The sequence below is a fragment of the Hyaloscypha bicolor genome (assembly GCF_002865645.1).
Source record: "Hyaloscypha bicolor E unplaced genomic scaffold K444scaffold_57, whole genome shotgun sequence".
Classification (NCBI taxonomy): Eukaryota; Fungi; Ascomycota; class Leotiomycetes; order Helotiales; family Hyaloscyphaceae; genus Hyaloscypha; species Hyaloscypha bicolor.
In genome coordinates this window covers 635,391-659,768 of record NW_020194559.1, presented here as the reverse complement: position 1 = coordinate 659,768, position 24,378 = coordinate 635,391, and the positions used below count along the sequence as shown (strand labels likewise).

Sequence of the window (24,378 nt, the reverse complement as noted above, 5' to 3'; positions counted from 1 at the left end):
GTCAATTTCTACAAATAAATCCGGGTCAATGGTACCCCGGTTCCGCTCCCCGTGAGCCCCTGAGATGTTCGCAATTGCAAAAAAAGCAAGTATGGTTGGTGTGCATATGAGCAATGTAGCCAGCTATTGTGGGCAACACACTTGAATCCACCATCGACGACGCCTCACAATCGTTATTGGTTGGGGACTGAAACTGTTTCCCAAGATGCACCCCAGATCACGGTGGCACCTCAGCTGGAGAACCAATACTGTATGTGTTGCTGCAATGGTGTAATTCCACGGCTGCTGCCGTATTGGAACGCCACTATGGTGGCGATTGCCCGATCGGAGAATCGGAGGCGCTCCCGCCCACCTCCCGAATGCATCACAAGGAGGTGATAAAGAGCGCAGCCTCGCCGTCGCAAATTGACAACGTCTACTCTATTTTTGTCGGATTTCGAGTTTTGGAACTCGCAGACTGCGAAAGATGTCCGACCATGATCACGGAGAAAAGGCACCATCGAACAATCAAGGGACCCGAGGAGAAGGATCAGCAAAGAGCGAGGCTCCCAGTGGGTATTGGGAGATGGCCAAGAAAGCAACCACACCGAAGATTAACAAGTATACTTACACACCTATCGATTTCCATAACGATATTCGAATCCTCAAGATTTTGAAAGGAAACCAAAATGACCCTTTGATGTGCATGCTCTTTCCAAGCGCAGTTCCTTCCTCGAGTCGGCACTCCAAACTCGAATTCTACCCATACACAGCTCTTTCATACTTCTGGGGCTTCGACGATGATGCTTCTCATCAGGTCGAGATGTTCCACGATACCGGAGTGCGTGAGGGTGTGGCCATTGTTCAACTAGCCACAAGCCGCGTATTTCATGTTCGCAAAAACCTGGATACGGCGCTTCGACAATTCAGATCTCCATACAGTGACGTCAATGTTTGGGTGGATGCTTTGTGTATCAACCAAAGAGACAATATAGAGAAGAAAACGCAGGTTTCGAGAATGAACGAGATATATAGTGAAGCAGAAGAGGTCGTCGTCTGGCTCGGCGAAGGGAATACCGAAACACGCAAGACATTCAAACTTCTGAGGTCAATCCTGAACTTGCAAGAGCTCGACAAGTTGATCAAGGATACAAACAAATATGAGCAGTGGATGTTGATCGTCAAATTGATGAGACTACCTTGGTTCACTCGACGCTGGGTAATCCAGGAATTAGCGTTGGCAAAAAAAGCGACAGTTCAGTGGGGCCCAGAGCGCATGCTTTGGAAGGACTTCGCTGATGCCATTGCTTTATTCATGACTAGACATGATGAGATCAAAGCGTACCTGGAAAAGCCGAAAACCTTTTCGGACAAACAAGACCACGATGCGCATCTGGGCCTGATAGAACCGCAAGCACTGGGTGCTAACACTCTCGTTGATGCCACTACGAACTTGTTCCGGAGATCTGATGACGGAAAAAGGATCCAAGATCGCCTCGTCGACCTGGAGGTCTTGGTATCCTCTATGTTCCTTGCCTTCGAAGCTTCGGAACCGCGAGACACCATTTATGCGGTCTTGTCCCTGGCCAAAGACACAATGCCCCGTCCTAAGTCCATCGGGCGTCCTCCGTGGATGGAAGATGCCAATTACTCAGCCGGGAAAATTTTCAAAGCCGTCTTTTGCCGTGTGGCATTCATCTATCAGTACTTCGGATCTGTGCGTGTGGCCAAAGAGCTCTCGCCCCCACCAGACCCATACTCTGTCTACTTGGACGATCGAATTGCACCGGACTATGAGAAGAGTCTAACAGACGTGTGCGCAGACTTTATGGAATACTGTATTGAGACGTCAGATTCCTTGGACATACTCTGTCGCCACTGGGCTCCCATGCCAAAGAGGCCCACGAAAAGTGAAAAAGTCAGATTGAGGATCGAAGGTCTGAAAGAGCAGACGGAACATAGACCAACCTGGATTCCATCAATTGAAGGACACGTTTATGGCGAACCCTTGGGCGTCTTTGAAGGAAGGAAGAATGCTGATAGTCTTGTGGGCTGCGTTGAAAGACGAAACCAGCAGCACTACGGAGCCTCTAAGGGTTTGAAGCCAGCAGTGATGTTTGGGAAGAACAAGGAAATGCCGCCTAATGACCAATGGTTGGAAGACGAATCAAATCGAAACTCAACAAGTAGGGAAGCAGAAGCCACAGCATCTCAGCGGCGCGGCGAAAAGCAAGCACGGCCGAGGTTGGACAAGTTCGACGGAACTCTTCATGTCAAAGGATTCAAACTGGACACCATTTCAAATCTATCTGGTCGCGTACTAAATGGAGTGATCCCGCATGAAGCGTTTGAGCTTGGAGGCTGGCCCAAAAAGTCGAAGGACAGCGAATACCCTGACGATGTTCCGGAGTGCATATGGCGCACTCTAGTAGCAGACAGAGGGCCTGATGGCACGAATGCCCCAACTTGGTATCGACGAGCTTGCCGTGAATGCCTCAACCACACCAACACGAATGGAGATCTGAATACCAACGAGTTCAAAGACCTTGCGCTTCCCGACACCCCAAGGACAATGAAGTTGTTTTTGGAAAGAGTGCGAGGAGTTGTTTGGTGTAGAAAATTCTTCTTGACCGACGGAAACGAGGAAGGAAATCGGGGAAATTATGGACTGGCTCCAGCTGGAGCTAAGGAAAACGACATCATTTGTATATTTTTCGGCTGCAGTGTACCAGTCGTTCTTCGTGAATCAAGGAAACAGCCAGGGTTATACCAGTTCATTGGGGAGTGCTATGTCCACGGGAAGATGGACGGCGAGTCTTTGCATCCTGATATCCCACCGCATCCATACACTGAGGTGCAGGGGTACACACTAATCTAATTGTAATTTTGAATGAAGAACCTCTTCATAGAATATTGCAAACACATCCAATCCATATCCAACACCCGGTGAGTCAACATTAACATGTAAAGATCATGGCAAACAAACTTTAGAGGCAGAACTTGATGCCCAAGGGGTGTATAGCCTGGTCGCAGGAAACTAGAAAACCAACCCCAGTGACTGTAGACCACGTTGCATAGGTAGCATGCTACTTTCGCCATGTGTTCAACGTCCGTCAGTCCTGGAGCATCAGCCGTAACTCAACAGTACTGACTCTGCAAGCGATCGAAATCTCTCCCAGTGAAAAGAATCGGAGCTTTAGCAATTCCTCATTGCGAAAGACACGGCTGAAGACTTTGTGCACCTGATGCAATCACGCTCTGCCCAGTGTGGCTTGCTGCATTTCCCGATGTGGAGGCCATACACACCATCTTTATGCATTGTCTGCACAACCAAGAAAAAGAAAACCCACACGGCAAGAGAGAATGCCCTCGTTCCCACGCGCGCCTCGAGAACAGGAGAGACTGTTAAGGCCGTGTTTGAAGTGAGGCTATATAACTGCATGTCAATGCTATTGTCAATTGCTGCCTGTACACTGCCCCTCGTAGCCTTTCCAAAACTGACCTTACTTTCTGGTGAGGCTGAGGGGTTCTCCCGAAGGCCAGTTCGAAGGGTGCCCCACTGGCCCCGAGCCACACCCTTCACAACAGTTTTATTCACACTCGCCAATAGACGTGACTTTCTGCACATCATTTGCCGCCCGGTTGCCACGTCCCATACCGTCAAAAGCAAAGCCGGGTTGGGCGGAATGTGTTCAGTCGCGAAACCCCAGCAAAACTTCCTCGGTTTTGGTTTCATCTCGGCAATACCACCAGGCTCAGCACATCAAGTTCGCTCACCGAGATCGGTATTCTGTCCGTTCTTCACGTCGAGGCTCGAAGATATGAGGATATGAAGGGCTGCCTGTCATCAAAGGATTAGAAGACACTGCAAAGCACCATCAAAGGCTTGACGAACCTGAGAGACGCGCTCACTGTGTCAACTGGGATCGAGCTTCATCAGACACCCCGCCGATCTCCTTGTTATCAACCTCACCCTACTCACCGCCTTAGCTACTGTAACTAGCACCATGGGCGCGAAATCTGTTCCAGTGGAAGCAATCGATGCTTCCAATTCAAATCCGACGCGACAACAACGAGCAGTGTACAGCTGGCACGAAGCGCGCAATAGCGACGCCGCTGATGACATCTTCTCGACTGAATGGTTCAAGCGCACCAAATCATTTTTGGAGAAGCATTCCAATCCAGACTCGCCAGATGTAAAGCTTGAGGATCTCAAAAAAGTAGAGGACCTGGAATTTTCCGCGTTCTTCATCCAGCATCCTATTCCGGCGTTTGCCTTATGGCAATTCCTTCAGGCTTGCTACTCCCTGGACCGTGTCGTTTGCATCAATCCACTCTCATACGAGGATATCAGACGTGCGGATGAGACTAAAGTCCAAGGATGGGAGAAATTGCTTCCGTTTCAGTACTTGAACGCTTCTTCTTCAAAGGATGGGAGGATTCGAAAGAAATGGATTGAGTCGATGGGGCAGCTCAAAAAGGAGATAGAAAGTAACGCGCTGGAAGGCGAGAGGCTTGTATCTCGGTTATATGATATGTATACGGGCATCGATAGACTGCAGTCTTCGCTGTCTGGGTTGCGACTTGGCTTCGGCGAGAGCCAGAAAGATTTGAAATTCAAGCGAGAGATGCTGGACAAAGCTGCGAATGTTGTCGAGGAAAGGTTGAAGATAACGTCAACGGTTCTGAAATTGGAGGGAAACCAGCCGGCCACGCCACGGGCAGATTGGGGCGCTGAAGAGAAACATACTCGTGAGTTCCCCTGGAATCTCAAATGCTCGCATTCTAACCAAGGATCGCAGATACGGAGCAAAACCTCCAGCTCACAGAAGTATCAAGATGCCGAAATGAAACCAACCCTCCTCCTAGTCAAGCTATGCGGTTACGGAAATCGAACAGACGTCTAAAGCAGCCACGGGCTGTTAGCCCCAAGAAAGTTGACCCTACAACGAATCCGTTGCAAGGACAAGGTGTGTACGCCCGGCCCAAAATATTGATATCAATGCTGATGATTTTTCCAGGATCGGTAACGAGAAACCCAATGCCATTGAAAGTGAAATATCTCATAACCTCTCTCCTCGCGATTCTGGCTCTATTGCTTGTTCTCTCCTTTATATATCATTAAGATACTAGTTTCCAAGAAGAGAATTCTTGCCTAGGTTTATTCAAATACGTTTACTTTATTGTGTTTCTTTATACCCGGTAATATGTACTGTGTCGATACGAAAGGTTTGACTACGTCCTAACTTTATATATATTTCGTTGGCGTTTTGGGATTCTGGGATTGTAATTTGGGATAATAATTGAACAACACACACATTTGGAGCAAGCTCTCTCGGCTAGGTTGGTTTCCACAAGTCGCCCAGCCTTCTCCGACACTACCACATCCCCATAGGTAAAAGAAATTGATTCTCCTATGTCTAATGCTCCAAAGGTTCTCGGCACACCGAGATCGCCTTTGACGTCGTGGGTGAATCTTGAAGTCGTTCTGATGTTCCCAAAGTCCCAACACTTTGAGATCCTTCTGGAAGTGAAGAGCGGTGACTGCTCGGGAGTCAGTGTCTTCCATTGCAGTAAGCGAATGCGTGCAGCCTTAAGTTGAAGCCCTTGCGGTGGATAAAAGATCTTCGTCCGCAATTTCTTCCTTAATTCCAGCATTCTATCGAAGAGTTGCCCTCTAAATATATTAACAATCAACCAATATGGCAGTATCAACTCAGTCATGGCATGACTCTTGTTACGAGTGATTGTGGTGATCGCTCTCGTCTCTTCTGATACTCGTGCTGCCACAGCAGCCGCGGTGCCGTGCATCTCGACGTCGTCCCAGGCTGGATACATGACCTCAATGGATGGAACATAAAAGCCTGCTCTACGTCTCCTCACGGCACATATTTCAATGAGTTTTTGATCAAAGGACAAGGATATGGTTATTCAGTGAATAGAGAAGGGCCAGTTGCGAATGCTATTGCCAGCCAACCGGCGGGAGGTCTGCAAGATCTGATTGAGAAGTGTCAGAGAATGAAAAGGTGCGTGATAAGTCTGGAAATTTGTCTATCCCTTTTATTATATGTTAATATTTGTGATTGTAAACAGGAGGCGCAGCTGCAAATGGCGGCGGTGATTTTATTGATATTAATAACAATAACCATTAGAACGGTGGCGGCTCTCGGTCATGAATTTCATCCACTTGGAAAGGTTATCAAATTGAACTACAACTTTCCATTTTCCTTGCCGGTAATTGCAACTTCCTGACATGCCTATCTTACAACTCTTCCCAACCATCCCCCTCCCCATCCAAAATCCTAACCCTCAAATCATCAACCGCAAACCGACAATCTGCACCATAACCCGCCAATCGCCAATCCGAAACACTACTCGCCTTAAGCTTAATCTCCATTATATGAACCCCCTTCCCCCCTCTATCAAAAGCCTCCATCCCCAAATACCAACTCCCCGTCCTCCCTGGCCCAAACCAAAAAAAAATCCAATCTGACCAGTAATCTACCACCTGCCTGCCGTCCAGCCTCCACCTATTAATCTCCATTTCTAACGTTTCATTCTCGTTTATGAAACCAAGGGCCTTAATTTTCATACTCAACAGCCAGAAACGCTGCGGAAAGGGGGATGTTTAGGACTTCGAAGGAAGGAGAGGGTCACGTTTTTGTAGGTTTGTTTGTTTGTTAGGATTCCCTTGGTTTCAATATTGCCGGGGTGGTGTGGTTTGCGGGTGAGGTTGTTGGAGGGAAGAGGTGGGCTTACGTTTAATGTGATATTATGAGGAGGTGTATGTTTATATGAACTCCATCCAGGGGATGTAGATTTTGCAGCTTTCCAGCAAGTCTCAAATCGTACTGAGCCGGAACTATCTACCTCAAAGACAGGGTGCTCGGAATTCGATGTTCCTCCCGTTGCCACTTTCTGCAGATTGTCCTTGGGGCCCTCTGCTTGCTCCCCAAGACCCCAACCCACACAAAAGATAGAGGTAAATAGAGTTAAATGAGCTAGGGAGCTCATTTTGCTGGTATCTTGATATTATATACTCAAAAGAGGGATGAAGTGTGGATATATTGCATAAAGTTATAATGCTGGCTAACCAAGAGACACACTTACATTCAACTTCCGGTATTTTGGTGGCGGGGTAATATCAATTCATAATTATTGGTTTGACTAAATGGTGATTGATTGTAGAGATGCAGAGCAGTGTCGCAGACGAAGACCTTGGTAGTTTGGGTGGGACAAGAAATCATATAAAGAGGGCCAATACTACGGGCTCGAGGGATGTGCCATATCGTGACTCCTTGGCATTGGTCACTGAATTGCGCTCAAGTTGCGTCCTTCCCTTTGAAACGCGAAGCAAAAGACATGTTCGTCTATAGAGTATCTTAGATTCGGAGAAGTGTGGGTACTGTAAGTGAATTGAAAATTTCTGTACCCCCTCAACACCATGCATGTACTGTCTGGTAACGCCATTTTTCTAATCCACCCTTTTCCAAATATGATCCAAACCAGATCCGCCATTCACTCAAGCAACAGTACTAACTGCCGGTGCACTCTGCCACTGACTACTCGCGGTCCCCGTAATCGTCGCTGTCGTCGCAACCCACAAATTATACATATTCGGCCCTCCACAACTCTGCTTCGCATCCCCCTTACAAGTCATCGTACACACCTTTGTCCCCGCCAAACTCGTCGGTTCAGGCGTCGGCGCCACACTCCCCGCATAACATTCTCGTCCATATTCGAGGCCGACGTAGGCGTATGTTGTTGCTGGTGTGGCGGAGAGACGGGCCAGAGCGGAGGAAATGCAGAGATCGGGTGTCATGCTGTCGTTGCTGAAGAGCTTCGGGAGGTTGTGCCCTGTGTATGGTCCGCCGGCGGGGTCGGCGAAGCAGCCGGCGGGTGAGAAGCCTCTGACTACAGTGGCTGTAGAGGTGGGTTTGGTTGTTGTTGCGAGGGTCGTAGAGGTAGAAGTTACGGCTGGTATTGAGGTTGTTGAGGATTGTGTCGAGGAGGTTGTGCTTGTTGGGTTTGACTCGCTTGGAGACTGAGAAGCGATTGTCGACGGCGGCACACTCGAAGAGCTAGAGCTCGATGGCGAGGTTGTGCTGCTCACCGAACTACTCAAGCTTGATCCGCCAACTGGGGAAAGATTATTGTACATTGACAATCTCGATGAACCACCACACTGATGAATGGTTAGCATACCTCACCCCCATCTGGACATGAAACTTACCAATTCGGTCCCGTCTCCCAGACACGTCAACGAACAAGTATTCCCACTCGTACTCACTGCACTTCCTGTCTGCAGGCTATTCCCACAAAAACATTCTCTACGATACTCTAGCCCAAACCAAGCAAATCCAGTACACTGAGCATAGCACATTTCAATCGTCATGCTATTATTGTAGTACGCTTTACCAGTCAGGGCACGGCCAGTTGTAGCTTCGGTGTAACAGCCGATATAAGAATATGCGCCGATGGTAGGCAGGTTCGTAGGTCCTGTCGGCTTGGGGGCTGTGCTTGCGCTAGTAGGCGTTGTGCTCGTCCCAGGCACGATTGAAAACGTCGAAGACGAAGTGGTTGGGATTGAGCTGATTGAAGACGAGAATGGAGAGACCGCTGACGAGGAGGAAGATGTAAGGTCTGTTGAAGAGGGTGTAAAGACAGCCGACGAGGAGGCGGAGGATGAGACACTGGAGCCTGGTGAAACAGGAAGGTCTGTTGAAGAGGATGTAGAGACAGTCGGCAAGGAGGCAGAGGAGATGCTCGTCGAGGTGGAGGTCAAGACACTGGAGCTTGATGAAACAGGGGGAGGAATCGAGTCGAGACCTGGGGTATACTTCGTGCGATCGTAATATACGGAGATATAAGTACCATCGCCGCCGCAAGCCTGCGAGGTATCGCCTGGGCAGCTGAAAGCACATTTCTTCAACGAGTCGGCGGTACTAACACAGATTAGCTGGGGAAAAAAACTAGAAATCAATCGCAACGACTTACTATCTTGAAGCTGCTGGCGGTTTGTTGCCACACCAACACTCGGTATCTATCTCTGTTAGCCTTCTGACCACAAGGGAGAATATGGCAAACTTACGATACTCCGTTCCAGCAAACTTATAGCCTGCATTAAAGCAAGTTGTCTGACAAACCCCATTCTCGTTACTCGCGATGTTGTACTGCTTCTGCAGCTGCCGTCCACTGCCATCAGAATAGCATCCAAGGTAAAGATACTCTGCGGAGCCGTTGGCGAGCAAAGGTCCAACTTGTCGAGTCACAATGTTTGCTTGGACCGCAACATCGTGGACGCCAAATGTGACATCGCTAGCCATTAGTCAGCTCCCAAAGCTGTTTCCAACGCAGCAGGCGGAAAGACTTACTCCGTATTCAAGATCCACACGTCGCTCACCGAATGATCGAGACGATTAACACCGAGAGGAGCAGCAACAATACTCACCTGTCCCTTAGCACAAGAATTAATCGGAACCACCTGCCCCTCGTGCAAATCCGTATTCGAATTAGGCGCTAGCAACTCCTGCTGAATAGGCGGTTTGCTCTTCGTGATCGTCAGACTCGACCCTCCAGAATTGCAAATCTGAATATATCTCGAAGTGGTACTCCCCGCTGCAGCATTCCCGAAATCCATAACAACAGGATTGGAGTAATCCCATCCGCCTTCGACAGTAGAGACTGAAATGTTGGCAATGGGGGCAGTGGATGCGGAGCCCGTTAAGAGGACGTTTTTATTTCCTCCTGTCGTCCAGAATTGAACGAACGTAGTGTATGCGCCTGTTGAAGATACAAGAAAGTTCAGCGGGACGGAAATTGATGCTCCCGTAGCCAGGATGTCGCCGACGTTAGGGAGTGAGCTAGAGCTGAAGCCGTTGCCGAGGTAGCCGTTTGTGATATTGTTCCATACGATTGGGCCGTCGCCTGGCATGATACTGCCTGTCCATGCTGAGCCTAAGAATTTCAAGCTCTGAGCACCGACATTGGATAGGATCACTGCTGCATCTAGTCCGGATTGGGAAGCCTGTGAACCGACGACGATACCTCCGAAGTCCACTTCTGGCGGGTTGATGGTGAGGAATGGGTCCTGGGAGACAGTGTTTCCGGTCAGTGAGATGGGGAGGTCGTTGCTGTACTTGGCAGGGACATTTGTTGTGTAGATATCGAGGTTGGTACCCGCGACACCGGGAAGTACTATGCCATAGGAAGCGTTCTGGGCATCGTTGATAGCAGCCTGGGTAAGGTTCCACGTCACTGGAAAGGAGAAGGTTTGTCCTGCCGAGAGAGCTCCCTTCGGAAGTGTTGCGTTTGAGCATTGGAATTCCTTTTTGCCGGTGGTGCAGCCATTGATGGAGCTAATTGCGATCAACGCAGTGCAGTTGATGGTTCTCGTGGCAGTACTGCCAATGGAGACATCTCCGAAATCAACAGGCGTGGAACAATTAAGGGGTAGGGCAACAGGGGATCCAAGGCATATGACGTGGCCGTTAGAATCTGAAGTGTAGAGTCTTGCGTCTCCAAACGCTGGTCGCTGGAATTTGTTCAAGCCTCCGGTTGCCGGTATATTAATCTGGGTTAACACCCCATTGACTGGCACAGCATTAAATGCTTGGAGGCCTGCAGAAGGATCGGAGATCCAGAGGATTCCAGTGCCCGGTTGATCTTTGTAAGTCGTGACCGTTGGAATCCCAATACCAACTCGCCCAGCAGCATTAGCTGCCGTCGCGCCGACTTGGGTGAAGACTGGCTTTCCCGCTGAATCCAAACCCATCTTGTAGGCCACCGTGGGATACCCAACAGGGGTAAAGTAGATGTAGCCTCCTTCCAGAGGATAGGACCCTGGGCCGCCGAAGACGGCTCCGGCACTAATGATGGTTTGAATAACGTTGTCAGTTCCTCCAGAACCCTGTTTGAAGCCTCCAAGGTTGTTGGCATCCAAGACACTGGAATTGTCAGTGATGAAACACAATAGATGCGATTTGGAACACTTACTAAGCTTTGCCATTTTTCCCGATGGTAACTGCCATTCTCGAGATTCCTGCTCCACTAAACGTTGTAGGGTCGAGAAGCATCACACCAGCGGATCCCAAGTCTCGATCTCCAGCATCCATAGATACATACTCGTACGGCTCAAAGTAATCGGACAAAGTAATCTTCCCGTTAGAAGAGACTGCAAAGTTTCCTACTACCTCGTCAAGGGTAGAAAGAGGAGTTCTCCCGGAGGCTGCCACATCGCCGTTGGCGTGACCAATTCCGTTTCTTGCACCTCTTAGCAAATATCTCCTAAGAATGTGCTGGTGGGAAGAGGACCTACCCTGTAGCAATGTAGATCCGACCACTGTCAGTTGCAATACCCATTCCACTTGCCCAGATCCCCGCTTTGCCGCCCTTCTGAACCATGATGTCAGGTTGAACCGGTGGGGCTCCAGGACTCGCTTCCATAGCATAAATGGAGGCGACTCCAACCCAAGGTAGCGTGCTGATGGAAACCAGCATTCCAGTATAGTTGAAGAGATCACAATGGCCACCAAAGGCACCAACTACATAGCCATTAATTAGGGTGAGGGATGGCCGCTGTAGGACCGTGCCTCCGATGAAGTATCTATCGAGGTGAGTACAGGAGGTGTGAGAGAAGTGGAAATTCATACCTAGTATTATCATTATCTGCCGGACGCCCGTCAACCAAAATCGGGAAGCCTGGCTTGTCTTGTAAGGTGAGAATATCGACAGCATAAAATTGATAGATGCCTTCCCAAGAGAATCAATAAAGTTCAAGCGCAAACATTGGGTGTCACTCACCATTTGCAACGCCGCCATTTGACGCTCCATTTTTGTAACCTTTTGAGAAGAAAAAGACAGTGTTCGTGTTTGGATCTATGATTGGGGTTCCCTGCGCAGGTATCAACAACGGCCGGGTTCCTCGCTCGCCTGGGAATACATACAACGATGCCAATGTAATCTGGGATGTCCGTGCAACCAATATCACTTTGAAGAAACGGCGGTTGAACAGTTCTCTGATTGAGAAGAGTCCCATTGACAGCATCGACAGTTCGAATAATATTCAGCGTAGATGCGAGGAAGACGAGTTGTGATCCTCCAGGTGGCGTATAAACCAAGGGCTTCGCATACCATTTCTCTTTATTGTTCCCATAAAAGTTCTTCCATAGCTGACCAAATATCGCAGATCCAACAGTCGCAGGGTGCATATTATGATTACCCATGTATCCCGATTGAGCCGGGTCGGCATCTTGAATTTCGTCCGTCGCAGCCAATGAGTGAACGAAGGTCGGCACCAGCGCCAGGAGAAGGAAAAGTTTGGGCCACATATTACCCCTCCACAGCTGCGATGCCTGCTGGGGGGAAAAAATAAAGAATGAGCGACAGTGGATGTAGAATCCGGGGCACAGGAGGTCAAGTCATCTTTATTGACCAGAAGGAGGCTGGAGAGGAACGGGAGTGGTGCGAGTAATGGCTTCCGCGAGGAGGAAACAGAAGGAAGGTCGCACGCGGCCACGATGGTCCACGCTGGCGGGACTTTCCACCATGCACGCTCCAGGAAGCTACCAAGCTTGACTTGTCCAAATTGCACGCAGGGTCAGGCTCACCTTGCAGTAGATGCTTGGCTGCTTGGCTGCTTGGCGGCTTGGCACGTAATCGGCTGAGGGGATCCATCCTGCCAGGATTCAGCCCACGGGGAGCGACGCGCCCTGGCACTCGAATCGGAGTTGAGGGTCTGCCAAGCGGGAGGTAGATTTAATATAAATCTGGCAAAGCCGCCTGCTCTGTGGGGCATGAGTCTGCAGCAGGACTGAGTCTGCTTTTCGTGTCTGCAACATGCCAGCATTAGCTTGGAGCTTGTTGAGACCGCACTATTGAACGCCAGTGATTGGTGCCCATCAAGCCTCCGCCCTGAGCTTCAGCCTTGGCAAACCAGTGAGGTTCAATTGAAATCCAAATAGCTTTCGCCCCTGGATTACTCGCTGAACGCGGGAGATTGGCGTTGATAAGTAAGGGCTTGCCTGCCTTGTTTGTCCTCGATGTCATCATGTCATCCATGTGCAACAGTTGAAGATGGGAATTCTAACCCCTGTGTATGCGAGTGAGACGAAGATCCCAGTGATAGGGAAACGGGGGAAAGTCTTGGTCCAAACCTTTTTGATAAGAAAATATCGGATCAACATCAATAGTGAACGAGAACGTGGCGGTAAGTGTGCTGCTGAAAGCCGAGCAATGGTACAGGTACTACTGTAGACACCGGCCTAGAATAGTTCGCGCTCAATGGTGCGGTGATAGGACCTGGTAAAGTGGGGCTGGCGATGACCGAGCGATCCAGAACCCCTCGATCGCCAGCTCCTGATCTTGTCGAGGCTGGTGCAGCTCTGGCCGGGGGGTCCCCAAGGTGTATATTGTTTACCCATGGCACAGAGCGCACGACATGAGTAATCATTGTTTGTAGGTTGTGGTGGAAGAGAAGTGTGGCGAGAGCAAGCAAAGTTCTGGCCCAGAGGAGGTCTCTGTAGTGCGCTAACTCGTAACCCTTAAAAATAGCACAGGTCGGGTCAGCCCTTATTCAGGCTGAGCTCGCTAAAGTCGGCCGCTCACGGCCATTAGATAATGCTGTAATCTTTCTTCCTCACTCTCGCTCTCATTAATCAATAAGAGAACTATATAGCACTGCAAAGAACATGAAGTGGCAAGTGCTTTCATGATTTTGCGTTCCGTATTAGTAAAATTGCCTGCATTTTGATTTCCTTGGAGTTAGTTTATACGTGTCTGCATTCCCCCTATCACCGAGGGAGTACTTTCAAAACCGCATTATCTAAATTAAATTGCCACTAAAAGACACAGTCTTATAGTTGAAGTCATGTTCTGCGCATCAACTTTCCCTTTATCACGTGATACAGGCCAACTTGGTAACCTCTTCTGAATCAAATCTCTCGCATTCCTCTTTATGGCAGAGCTATAATCATAGTTTCTTCACCATACAATACAGCTCGAAGTAGGTGGAACAAGGTCGGTGTAGGAGGTGCTACTAGATCTAAGTTTCGTAAAATGTCCATATGTCATAGAATATCCTCAATCCTGTTGTGACATTGCACTAAATAGAAGATCTTAGCGTATTTGAAGTTTATTTGAGAACTAAGAATATACTTTGGGAACTCCAAAGTTGCTAGCAATAATTAACAACAAACAACGTTAATCAGCAGCCAGAAGTAAGGTAAGGAGCTCTATTATACATTGTGTTTTCCCTCGGGCTTTTCCCTCAAATCTCGATCAAAGGAGGGCTCTTTTTTACAGCTCGCACGTTTGCAAGGTAACTCAAACACAACTTTCTTACCTTTAGCCCAAATAATGTTGATCAAAGCTAAATGGTAAATTTCCTTTGTTTTCCTTGTTGATTCATCTCAAAACGTCCATTTTTCACGATGATGCATAAGGGACAAGGCCGGAAAGAGCAACAAAGAAACTCGAAGTCAATATCACCTCGATTTTCGGGCGGTATGACGCTATCTCAATTCTTGCTTCGGCATCCTATAAATCTCTCACAATGAAGTTCAATTTCTTCGGCGCCTCCGGTCCGAAGCCAGCAAAAGAGACCTTCAGCAACCGCCGCAAACCAAAGTACACCTCCTCAAGCACTCTACCACCAGAGTCTACACCAAAAACCAACCTTCGCAAATGCCCTGAAAATGGCTATATTCCTCACTACCGCAACCTCGGTCTCAAATCGGGTGCATCAACTGAAGGAATCAAAGCCGAATGGCGCCGAACAATCCTACGTCTCCACCCGGACAAGATCCGCGATTCGGCACAGAAGAAAAATGCCACTGCAGCGATGATCTTGGTAAACGAGGCTTATGAGAAGCTGCACACGAAGGAGGATTGGTGGCGGGGGGCTCCAATGATGACACGATGATCGATTCCAGCGAGTATCTCAGGCGGCTTAGTGAGAAACTTAATAACGAAGTTGAAGGTGGAGGTTGCGAGGAGGCCGTACGAAGGCAACCGTGGTTCTGGGCATACAAAATGAACGCCAGTGTACCCAGGATGGAGACTTACTTTGTGGGGAGTACTGGGCAACTCTTACACATAATACAGTCGACAGCATACTCCCTGCGAGAATCAGTGATGCGGTCTGGGAACTCGTTGATATGGACTGGAGATATCCTATCCTTCCTTTACCAGCCTTTGACAAGTTGACTTTCTATGGCCCTTGTTTTCAGACATACACCGTTACACTTCCGGCTGTAAAAGCAGCAAAGACAACGCCTCCGCCCCTATGGTCAAGCTTCAGCGACACGGAGTGTAACACTCCCTTGAATCTCGAGTCCTTAGACACGGCTGCATTGCTAGTTCTACTCGGCACAATCCAATTTGGCTTCAGAAAACTATGGTTCGCTCTCATTGCTTACAGCTTCGCCTCTATCATCTTCTGCATCTCATTTTGCCTCTGGTGCATTATCTGGGCTGCGAAAAGAATTTTCTGGCTCTGTACTTGGCCGATCCGGAAATTATTCCTGGCATTTAGTTTCCTATTCCGTCTGGTGCTTCAAAAGCTTCCCGATATATCCTGGGTTTTTGAATATGTTGTTGATTTGGGGAGATGGCTGAATTTCTATCGCGTGCGTCGCAAAAATACGATTCACAGCACGAGAGGCGTGGCAGGACGAAGGTTTGATGGTAACTGTGCGAGCCGGGATAGATTGAGAAACATGTATGGAAAATGATGAAGAGAGCCTAAGTAACTAGGGGCCCGCCGGTAGAAGTCCGTATTTTTAACGATGTTTTCAAGTCTTACAAACCATAATTGCCCACTTCACTTCATAGATTTAAAACTTATGTGACTTAAGCACATACTATAAGAGAAGCTGGATTAAGTTTAGAAGATCTTTAAAACAGTTCTAAACATAAAATAAAAGCGTCGAAAATAGTTATAAGGTTAGTTTCTTAACTAAAAGTTCTAATATAAGCTAAATAAGTATATTAAAGAATTATTTAAGTTATTTAAGTTATTCGTAAATATTTATAAATAACTTAAATAAAATATAAATAATAAGTAGCTTAAATAACTTGAGTAAAATAGAATAATTATTTATAAATAATTATAAATAATAATTATAAGAAAGTCACGTAATTATAATAAATTAATATATATTTAAATTTTTAAAAAAGAACTAAGATATCTATTAGATAATATTATATAAGCTAAACTAATACTTATTTAAGGCTATTTAAATTTAAATTTTATATAATTATAAACTAATTATTCTCTTTGAAATCTTAATTTTTTTTAGTTTTAGAAATTCTTTAGTATTATTAAGATTTAATTTACTTATTAAGTACTATTATTACCTAATTAGATATCGAGATAGGGCTAAGTACTAGCCTTCCTAAAGCCTTACCTTACTAGGCTAGCCTTATTACATATATAAATCACGTGTATTACTCAAGTTATTTATGAATATTTATAAATAAAATATAAGTAATAAAGAGAGGTAAGAGGGAATATAATATATAATAGGAGATCGACTGGGAGCAGTGTGAGAAATGAATAGATTAGATTAGATTAATTGCTATTAATCTAATCTATTCATGAAATTTTCTCATTAATCATATTCTATTCACGAATTAATTAAGCTAATCATGAATATTCATGAATAACTTGATTAATGTACACGTGACCGCAGCACGTGACAGGCTAGCCTAATTAGGTAAGGATCAGGCTCTAGTGCTACCTTGCTTCTAGAGAGAAAAGCTCGCTAAGGCAGTGCTAGAGCAAGAACCTTACTTAATTAGGCTAGACTATCACGTGCTGTAATCACGTGTACATTAATCAAGGTATTCATGAATAATCATGATTAATTATTCTAATCTAATCAAATTACATAAGTATCACGTTAATCAAATTCTATTCACGCTATTCATGAATATTCATGAATTAATCAATTAATCAGATTAATTTTTTCGCACACTGACTGGGAGTAACCACGAATCAAGGAGGCATCGTACCGGTGAAGTGTGTGTTGGATTGCTTAATGTTCCCTTCGTGAGCAGGGCGAAGGCTAAATACAACAAGGAGAGAAGAACTAAGAGATCACGTGAGAACATGTGATCATGCCAAATGTCAGCCCAATCCCCACCACAGTAATAGGGTTTATGCTTGAATAAAATAAGAGTAACAGCCATTATTCTATTTTACTCTATTCATTTGACACACTGAGTGAAGTGAGCAAAAGCTGAGAAACTCCTGGGTCAATTCGCACGTGCATGCCAATATTTCCATATCATTCTCAATATTCACTCCTGCCTAGATAGCAACCCTCAGCTATGTCGACTTTTGATTAACGCCGCCAATCGCAAGAACACTAGTGTCATTATTCTCGCCGGTCTAGATTTGGTGAAGGCCACAAAATGGAAGACAACGGCCACTTGAGCCTCGGAGATGGAGTTAGTGGACAACAAAACCCGCGAAGGAAAGCCTCCTTGGTCTGAAGCAACACATGGGATATGTTGATGATATCGAACGCTACTTGGCAGCATTTGTCGCCTCAACCTACAATTGTGCCATTTCAAGGGGCCTCTCGGAGGGACAGCTCTGTCCACTCTTCTTTACGAGGTCCGCTCAGGAACCTTGACGGCCGCCTTCTCATTCCTCTTTCCTACCACCCACAGCACCCCCAACCTCCCTCACCATATCCCAAGTCACAAACGGCTCCCGCTCCCCAAACTGCACCAACTCCATCCCAAACCCCTTCTCATTCAGCGCTCTCCACCCAAACTTCTCATAAAGCCCCTTTCCCATCCTCGAACTGTGCACATAGCACCCCTCCCCCCTCCCATCCACAATTTTCACCACTTCCTCCACTAACATCTTCCCGATCCCCTTCCTCTGATACCCCGTTCTCACATCCAGCATCTCCAGTTCTGGCAACATTTTAATTGGTAGCGTATTCTTATGCTCACCACTCGTGCCGAGAAAATATTCCATAAAAGCTACGTTCGCGCCTTCGGGGAGGTCGGGCTGAAAGGGAGCCTCTTCGAACTCTCCTCCATCTTTGAAACATATATAGGCCACCACTTCAGCTGGAGAGTTTGCCTCAACGGCGACGGTGAAGTGATAATAGGGTTGAGCGAAGAAGTGTTTGGTGCGAGCGAGGGAGACGACGAATGCGTCGGCGGGTGGGGCGAGGCCGATGGAGTAGATTGGGAAGGAGATGTTGGTGTCGATGCCGATTTGGGCTATTGCTGGGAGGTCATCGGGTGTTGCTGGACGGAGGGTTATTGCTGACATTTTGTGGACTGTAAGAGGTGAAGAGTGAGAGCTAGAGTAAGGTAAACAGGGGTTGGTCTGTGCAAGCAAGGCGACGTCTAAGTAAGAAACCAAATACTAAATTTGGAATGAGGAAATGAATTGAAGTGATGAAATCACATTAAACGAGGAGCTTGCCAAGACTTTATATGTCTTAAGGACTCGCGCAAGACTCGGCGTTCGGGGCGGGGTTCGGGTGAGCCGTTGCGGCGGGTGAGAAGCCTTGGCTCAATCAACGCGATAGGGATATGTTCTTACCTAATTGGGCAGGTACAAATTGCATCCCGAATAACTTTGTCCCTGGACGCCCTGCCGAACAGATAAAATAATCAGGACAATAAAGACTCCACACGCTTCTGTGGCTCGGATTAAAGGCAGGACCAAGACGGCGACAAGCTCACGTCATCAGCCGACTGAGGACTCAGTGCCCGCAAAACCGATCCCTTGGATCAATCATCGCACCATGCGTTACCAATGTTCCTTGGGAGAATGGTACAATCGATTCCCTTCGTCACGAAGTAATAAACGAGCAAACGAACAACAAAGCACTCACGCTGAAGAAAATCGGGGCTGAAAAGCCTCCTACCTAACGCCCCCACTTCCCTCACCATATCCTAAGCAGTATGCCCCTCATCAACCCCACAATCCTACTGCTAACAGATTGGAGTCAGTATACTTCTTCCAAGTATTTTCAGGATTAGAATGTTCCAGGAGCTGTTGAACATTGTATAACCCCCTGCAACCAATACAAAGGCCGGGAGGGAATGATACTCCAAGGAATTGGACAGACCTTCAACTCGATTATAAACCCCTTCCCCTCCTCTCCTCCCATAATATCACGTCCCTGGGCTGAAGACCTGGTCTGGTAAACAGCTCTTTTTGGGTGTGTATGTGCGTCTAAAGAGAGAAGAGAGGAGCGGGGAGCTCGAGCTAAGTACAGGGTGCCACGCTAGGGCCAGGTCATGTGACGCTGACGTCACAACACATAACCCTCCACCCAAACCTCTCATAGAGCCCCTTCCCCACCCGACTACTCCTCACATACATTTTCTCGTTCCGCTCGTCCAACTACACAGCAACTTAGCCCTAGCTCTCTCATCTCTCACACCCATCAACACTAAAACAAGATCTTGCATACCTCTTTCACCACCTCTTCAAGTAACAACGCACCAATCCTCTTCCTTTGATGCCCCGGCTTCACGCCAAGGACTTCCAACTCCGCCATCCCCTCAATCCTCAGATCTTTCTGAAGCTCCCCATTCTTCCCCAGAAAATACGTAATCATGCCCACATTCGCACTTTCTGGAGACTGGTATTTGAATTCCGGGTCCTCGTGGTCACCGCATTCTTTCCGCATTCTTTCTAGATCACAAAGCCAGCCACCTCTGCCTGCATGGCGACTAGGAAATGGTAGTGCGCTAAAAAAAAAAAAAAAGAGTAATTCATAGCGGGAAAGGAGGATCGGGCAGGTGTTTGAGGAATTGCTCCATGCTAGGCGCGCCATGTGGTGGTGGGGGTATGTTGCTATGTCGAGGGTGGCGATTTCCGGGAGAACGGTGGGTAGGCCGGGGCGGAGCGTGATGTTGTGGTTCATTTCGAGAGAAGGAGAGGTGTGATGGTGAAGGCGAAGTGAGATGAGACGGAAGATAAATAAACAGAGTTTGATCGTGGGAATAGAAAGCTGTGGAAGCGCTTGCCGGGAATTATATATGTTAAGGACTACAGGACTCGTACGAAGGGGACGGAGTGATGCAGGTCGGCGGCGCGGCCCCTAAATGAACTGCAGAACCTCATAATACAATGACTAGCCATACCAGAAAGACCCTTACCGCACCTAGAACTTCAGAGGGGGTACTGTAGTAGCCCGTATGAAGCTCAGGTCATCAGCTTATTCCACTCTCATGGCTTCAGCGAAGACCAACTGGCAAAAATCACTAACGAAAGAAAAGATTGGACCCAGCACTTCATAAATATTCCTACCAAGCCGTGCGGCCACTCTAGAATTGCCCCTCGGTGTTCCCTTCTCCCATGCCCTTAGTACTGCTGCTTCCACTCTGGATCGACCCCAGAATTCCGTCAATATACTGCGCACCGCTCCACTTCTGATGCGTCAAAACATCAACACCTAATTCCTTCTCTCTCTTTTGCACAAGATTGACATAAGCCAACATTCCATCCTCCTTAAATCCTTTGCTCAATTCATTCGTGATCACAGCCCCGCTGTGTAATCCAGCGAGAGAAATAAGTTGAAGTACGAACCCATGCTTGGCGATATCCCATATGAAGGATTTCAATGTTTCGGGCGAGAAGCCATGGCCCATCCAGTTGAAAGATGGTGAGAGGTTGTAGACGAGCCCTTTTCCTGGGTGATTTTCACGAATTTCTCCTGAGAATTGGGCTGCGTTGGCGACGCTTGGATCGCCTGTCTCGACCCATAATAGATCTGCGAAGGGAGCGTATTCGATGGCTCGCTTTGTGGCTGCTTTCATGCCTGCCTGGTAGTGGTAGAAGCCTTCTCTTGTTCGAGGGATATCGATATTAAAATAGATAGGCTGGTCTGTGAATTGTGATGCCAGTTGCTTCCTCTTCGTGATCGACATATCGCGGTTGTTACTCGTGGTTGTCTGGTAATTGTAAATGTCCTCTTCTGACACCTCGTAAGCCTTCAATTGCTTGACCACAGCTTCGTCGCAAGTCATCAGCTTGGTATTTTTGACCCATTGTGCTTCGAATGCATCAATTTCAGCACCAGTCGCTCCGGCCATTTCCATTCCCTGTAAAGTTTCGGCCAGAGGTTCGATGCCTTCCTCCGCGACTCCAAGTATAAATTCGTGGTCTCGAACGTCGATGGCGCTGCTGAGAAGCTTTCCACTCTCAGAATCCGTCCTTGCAATGACCAAGTTCTCCGATCCCATAACGTCCCATTGAAATCGTGCAGCGACAAGACGATTGATATGTTCTCCAACGGGTACAAGAACCTTTCCGGCAAGATGCCCACACTTCTTCCCGCCATGCATCTGATCTTCGAAATGTACAGCCGCAGCTCCATTCTCTGCAAACAGCTTGGCAAGCTTCAAAACTGCTGACAGTCCACCATGTCCAGTATCTCCATCTGCAATGATGGGCCGTAGGTAGTCGATGTATGGTGTCTTTGCTCTCTCCTCTGGAGCCAACTTCCTCCGCGCATCCCAATGTTTCCTGTCGTGCATTGATTGTGCTTTAGCGAGTCTCTGAACTTGGTTTGGTACGGTATTGTAGGGGTAGTCGCCAAAGTCGGGAGAAACTTCGTTTGTGGTTGTGAGGACGGAGGAGCATGCCCAGCCGGAAATGTAGAGGACTTCTTGGTTCGGTGCTTGTTGTGTCATTTGTACAGGATCGATGGCGCCCACTGCGGAGTGTTAGGAATAGGCATTGTGGACAAGATTGCAGAGCGTACTTGTGTGGATTGGCTCTCCCTTTGCCTCCCTCTCCTTGATCAAATTGAACAGCTTCCTCGCCATGACCGAGCTTGGGTATGACTGCAGCTGGGTCCCCCGTTTCGACACAACATCTGCCGCCGAGTACGGCCTCTTTATCCCCTCATATCTTGGACTCGCCCACCATGCCTCCACATCCTTTATCTGCTGGTCGTAGAGGGCATCTTCTGCGGCCCCGGCTTTCTGCGATTCTGGGAGGAGCTGAAAGGTGTCGGACGGAAGAGCCGCAGATACGGGATTTTCGAGTGGCTTCAACACAGCCATCCTTTGAGCTGATATTGAAAAGTTCCGCACGCAAATATTCGCAGACTTCGCCGCCGCCACTCGCCGTGGGACCGTCGCCGCCGCTCTGCGAAGCATTGTGAAGAATGCAAACCTGGGAGAAGACAAAACGAGAGAAGGAAGGGTCGCCCAAGAAGATACCTACTCTTACCCACCGCTGCTAATCAATCAAGCAGCAAGTCCTTTTCCATCCGATCACGGATGTTGATCCAGATCCAAGGCTGTTCGGGTGAGGGCGACGGTTGTGCTCGGCATTGTTTTGCTTGCACCTGCCAAATCCGATGCGCCGTGAGTGGTCAATCCACTTCCTCGGCTCAGCGACGGCCCCAGCCCTGTGGACGAAGCTCCTCAAAACCTTTCGCATTCTCCAACCTTGATCAATTCTACAAATTTGACATAAGACGGCCAGATTGCTACACTGCTTTGAGAGACGCATATCATTCTTGGATTTTTGCCTCTGGAACGCCTTCCACACAGGAGCATTTTCATAGCATCAACAATTACCCCTCAGTGCCCCGCGGCAAGCTGTCAGCATGGCTATGAATGCTAGATCTGCCCCTCGGGCTATAAGAGCCCTGCGAGTAAGTCTTGCAATTGTAATACTTCTCTCGGGGTGCTCTGTTAACTTTGTGCTAGCCACTTGCTGTCCGCCAAGTCATTGTTCCTGCCTACAGAAGCTATGCGACCTCTTCCGAGCCAGATCTCAAAACGACCTTCAAAGAGTGCATTGCACCCAAGCGCGAACTACTGAAAAAGGTCAAGGCGCTGGGCGGCAAGGTTATTGGAGATGTTAAGGTTGAGAACACAATTGGCGGCATGAGGTAGGCATACTGACATATTTGAGAGGGACGGGATTGACACAAACACAGAGGATTGAAGGCTATGGTATGGGAAGGTTCAGTTCTTGACGCCAACGAGGGTATTCGATTCCACGGACGCACGATCAAGGATTGCCAAAAAGAGCTTCCGAAGGGCACAACTGGCACAGAAATGCTGCCAGAAGCCATGTTCTGGCTGCTCTTGACCGGCCAAGTCCCTTCTACATCACAAGTTCGAGTTTTCTCCCGAGAGCTGGCGGAAAAGGCAGAGTTGCCAGACTTTGTCAACAAGATACTGGACAATTTCCCCAAAGACCTTCACCCAATGACCCAATTCGCTATTGCGGTCTCTGCCCTTTCCCACACCTCGAAGTTTGCCAAGGCTTACGAGCAAGGTATTAACAAGGCTGATTATTGGGAACCAACTTTTGATGACAGCATCTCTTTGCTTGCGAAGCTCCCAGTCATTGCTGCCAAGATCTACCAAAATTCATACCAAGGTGGCGGAGCTCTTCCAGCCCAGATTGATTTGGAGCAGGATTGGTCGTACAACTTCGCCGCCATGCTCGGCAAGGGAGGAAAGAAGAACGAGAACTTCCAAGATCTGCTGAGACTTTATTTGGCCCTACACGGCGATCACGAGGGTGGCAACGTCTCGGCGCATGCTACACATTTAGTTGGTAGTGCATTGAGCGATCCATTCTTGAGTTACAGTGCCGGTCTTCAAGGTCTTGCTGGACCCTTGCATGGGTTAGTAGCAGCCATCTTCCCAGTCTTAATTGTCTGCTAAAAGTTTCTAGGCTTGCCGCCCAAGAAGTCCTGAGATGGATTCTCCAAATGCAAGAACACGTTGGGACAAAGTTCTCGGACCAAGATGTCTCCGACTATCTCTGGTCAACCCTAAAGTCCGGACGAGTCGTCCCTGGATACGGCCACGCAGTTCTCCGTAAACCAGATCCCCGATTCGAAGCTCTCATGGACTACGCATCATCCCGTCCTGAAATCGCAAGGGACCCTGTCTTCCAATTAGTGAAGAAGAACTCCGAGATTGCCCCGACGGTGCTGAAGGAGCATGGGAAGACCAAGAACCCTTATCCAAACGTCGACTCCAGCTCCGGTGTCCTGTTCCATCATTATGGTTTCCACGAGACATTATATTACACAGCTACCTTTGGTGTTAGCAGAGGTTTGGGACCTCTGGCCCAGTTGATCTGGGACCGAGCTCTGGGTTTGCCCATTGAGCGACCAAAAAGCATTAATTTGGAGGGATTGCTCAAGCTCGCTGAGAGCGCGTAAATTGTTCTTCAGAAACTTACCTCAAAATTTGTTTAGAGTTGTCTTTTCAAGGCGTTCGACGGGTGTATTTTTACTCCCGTACTTACCACACGACTCAAAAAAATCTAATTACTACTACTCGTCTCATTTATATAGGAAAACAATATCCCAAGGAAAAGCTGCTGCACAAGGTTATCTCAACATCTAGAACATCACAGAAATCGTAAGTCGGCGG

At 47.9% G+C, this 24,378-nt stretch overlaps 7 protein-coding genes across 7 annotated transcripts; 4 read left to right on the top strand and 3 right to left on the bottom strand.

The window, feature by feature from the left end:
* Positions 1-802: 802 nt before the first annotated feature.
* Positions 803-1,594, top strand: K444DRAFT_527429 (uncharacterized protein; the record flags this gene model as incomplete). Its single annotated transcript, XM_024874636.1, has 1 exon — positions 803-1,594. A coding segment is annotated over one exon (792 nt), but the record flags the coding sequence as incomplete, so codon positions are not given.
* A 2,011-nt stretch (positions 1,595-3,605) lies between these two features.
* On the top strand, positions 3,606-5,305 carry K444DRAFT_662928 (uncharacterized protein). The gene is made up of 3 exons (XM_024886764.1): positions 3,606-4,731; positions 4,782-4,949; positions 5,001-5,305. The coding sequence occupies exons 1-3, from the start codon at positions 3,987-3,989 to the stop codon at positions 5,102-5,104; spliced, it is 1,017 nt and encodes a 338-aa protein (XP_024737866.1). The 5' UTR covers positions 3,606-3,986; the 3' UTR covers positions 5,105-5,305.
* Positions 5,306-7,428: 2,123 nt separating this feature from the next.
* Positions 7,429-12,605, bottom strand: K444DRAFT_384319 (WSC-domain-containing protein). Its single transcript, XM_024872367.1, has 10 exons — positions 11,925-12,605; positions 11,782-11,872; positions 11,631-11,730; positions 11,297-11,584; positions 10,975-11,241; positions 9,354-10,925; positions 9,071-9,297; positions 8,977-9,022; positions 8,213-8,924; positions 7,429-8,164 (listed from the first exon to the last, which is right to left on the bottom strand). Exons 1-10 carry the CDS (start codon positions 12,306-12,308, stop codon positions 7,502-7,504), a joined length of 4,350 nt encoding a protein of 1,449 aa, XP_024737865.1. The 5' UTR covers positions 12,309-12,605; the 3' UTR covers positions 7,429-7,501.
* A 1,925-nt stretch (positions 12,606-14,530) lies between these two features.
* Positions 14,531-14,899, top strand: K444DRAFT_628986 (uncharacterized protein; the record flags this gene model as incomplete). The annotated part of the gene is made up of 1 exon (XM_024882989.1): positions 14,531-14,899. One exon carries the CDS (start codon positions 14,531-14,533, stop codon positions 14,897-14,899), a length of 369 nt encoding a protein of 122 aa, XP_024737864.1.
* Positions 14,900-17,629: 2,730 nt separating this feature from the next.
* K444DRAFT_527288 (acyl-CoA N-acyltransferase) lies at positions 17,630-18,274 on the bottom strand (the record flags this gene model as incomplete). Its single annotated transcript, XM_024874625.1, has 1 exon — positions 17,630-18,274. One exon carries the CDS (start codon positions 18,272-18,274, stop codon positions 17,630-17,632), a length of 645 nt encoding a protein of 214 aa, XP_024737863.1.
* A 2,015-nt stretch (positions 18,275-20,289) lies between these two features.
* K444DRAFT_642814 (isocitrate lyase and phosphorylmutase) lies at positions 20,290-22,128 on the bottom strand (the record flags this gene model as incomplete). The annotated part of the gene is made up of 2 exons (XM_024884784.1): positions 20,290-21,680; positions 21,729-22,128. 2 exons carry the CDS (start codon positions 22,126-22,128, stop codon positions 20,290-20,292), a joined length of 1,791 nt encoding a protein of 596 aa, XP_024737862.1.
* Positions 22,129-22,421: 293 nt separating this feature from the next.
* On the top strand, positions 22,422-24,329 carry K444DRAFT_588403 (citrate synthase-like protein). Its single transcript, XM_024878055.1, has 4 exons — positions 22,422-22,631; positions 22,687-22,871; positions 22,920-23,618; positions 23,669-24,329. The coding sequence occupies exons 1-4, from the start codon at positions 22,584-22,586 to the stop codon at positions 24,162-24,164; spliced, it is 1,428 nt and encodes a 475-aa protein (XP_024737861.1). The 5' UTR covers positions 22,422-22,583; the 3' UTR covers positions 24,165-24,329.
* The last annotated feature ends 49 nt before the right edge of the window (positions 24,330-24,378 follow it).

Coding starts and splice junctions, on each gene's coding strand:
- K444DRAFT_662928 (XM_024886764.1), top strand. CDS start 3,987: ATGGGCGCGAAATCTGTTCCAGTGGAAGCAATCGATGCTTCCAATTCA. Junction 4,732..4,781: donor CGCTGAAGAGAAACATACTC/GTGAGTTCCCCT, acceptor CAAGGATCGCAG/ATACGGAGCAAAACCTCCAG. Junction 4,950..5,000: donor GAATCCGTTGCAAGGACAAG/GTGTGTACGCCC, acceptor TGATTTTTCCAG/GATCGGTAACGAGAAACCCA.
- K444DRAFT_384319 (XM_024872367.1), bottom strand. CDS start 12,308: ATGTGGCCCAAACTTTTCCTTCTCCTGGCGCTGGTGCCGACCTTCGTT. Junction 11,873..11,924: donor CAGATTACATTGGCATCGTT/GTATGTATTCCC, acceptor ATACCTGCGCAG/GGAACCCCAATCATAGATCC. Junction 11,242..11,296: donor CGGATCTACATTGCTACAGG/GTAGGTCCTCTT, acceptor AAGAGGTGCAAG/AAACGGAATTGGTCACGCCA.
- K444DRAFT_588403 (XM_024878055.1), top strand. CDS start 22,584: ATGGCTATGAATGCTAGATCTGCCCCTCGGGCTATAAGAGCCCTGCGA. Junction 22,872..22,919: donor AACACAATTGGCGGCATGAG/GTAGGCATACTG, acceptor ACACAAACACAG/AGGATTGAAGGCTATGGTAT. Junction 23,619..23,668: donor CTTGCTGGACCCTTGCATGG/GTTAGTAGCAGC, acceptor AAAAGTTTCTAG/GCTTGCCGCCCAAGAAGTCC.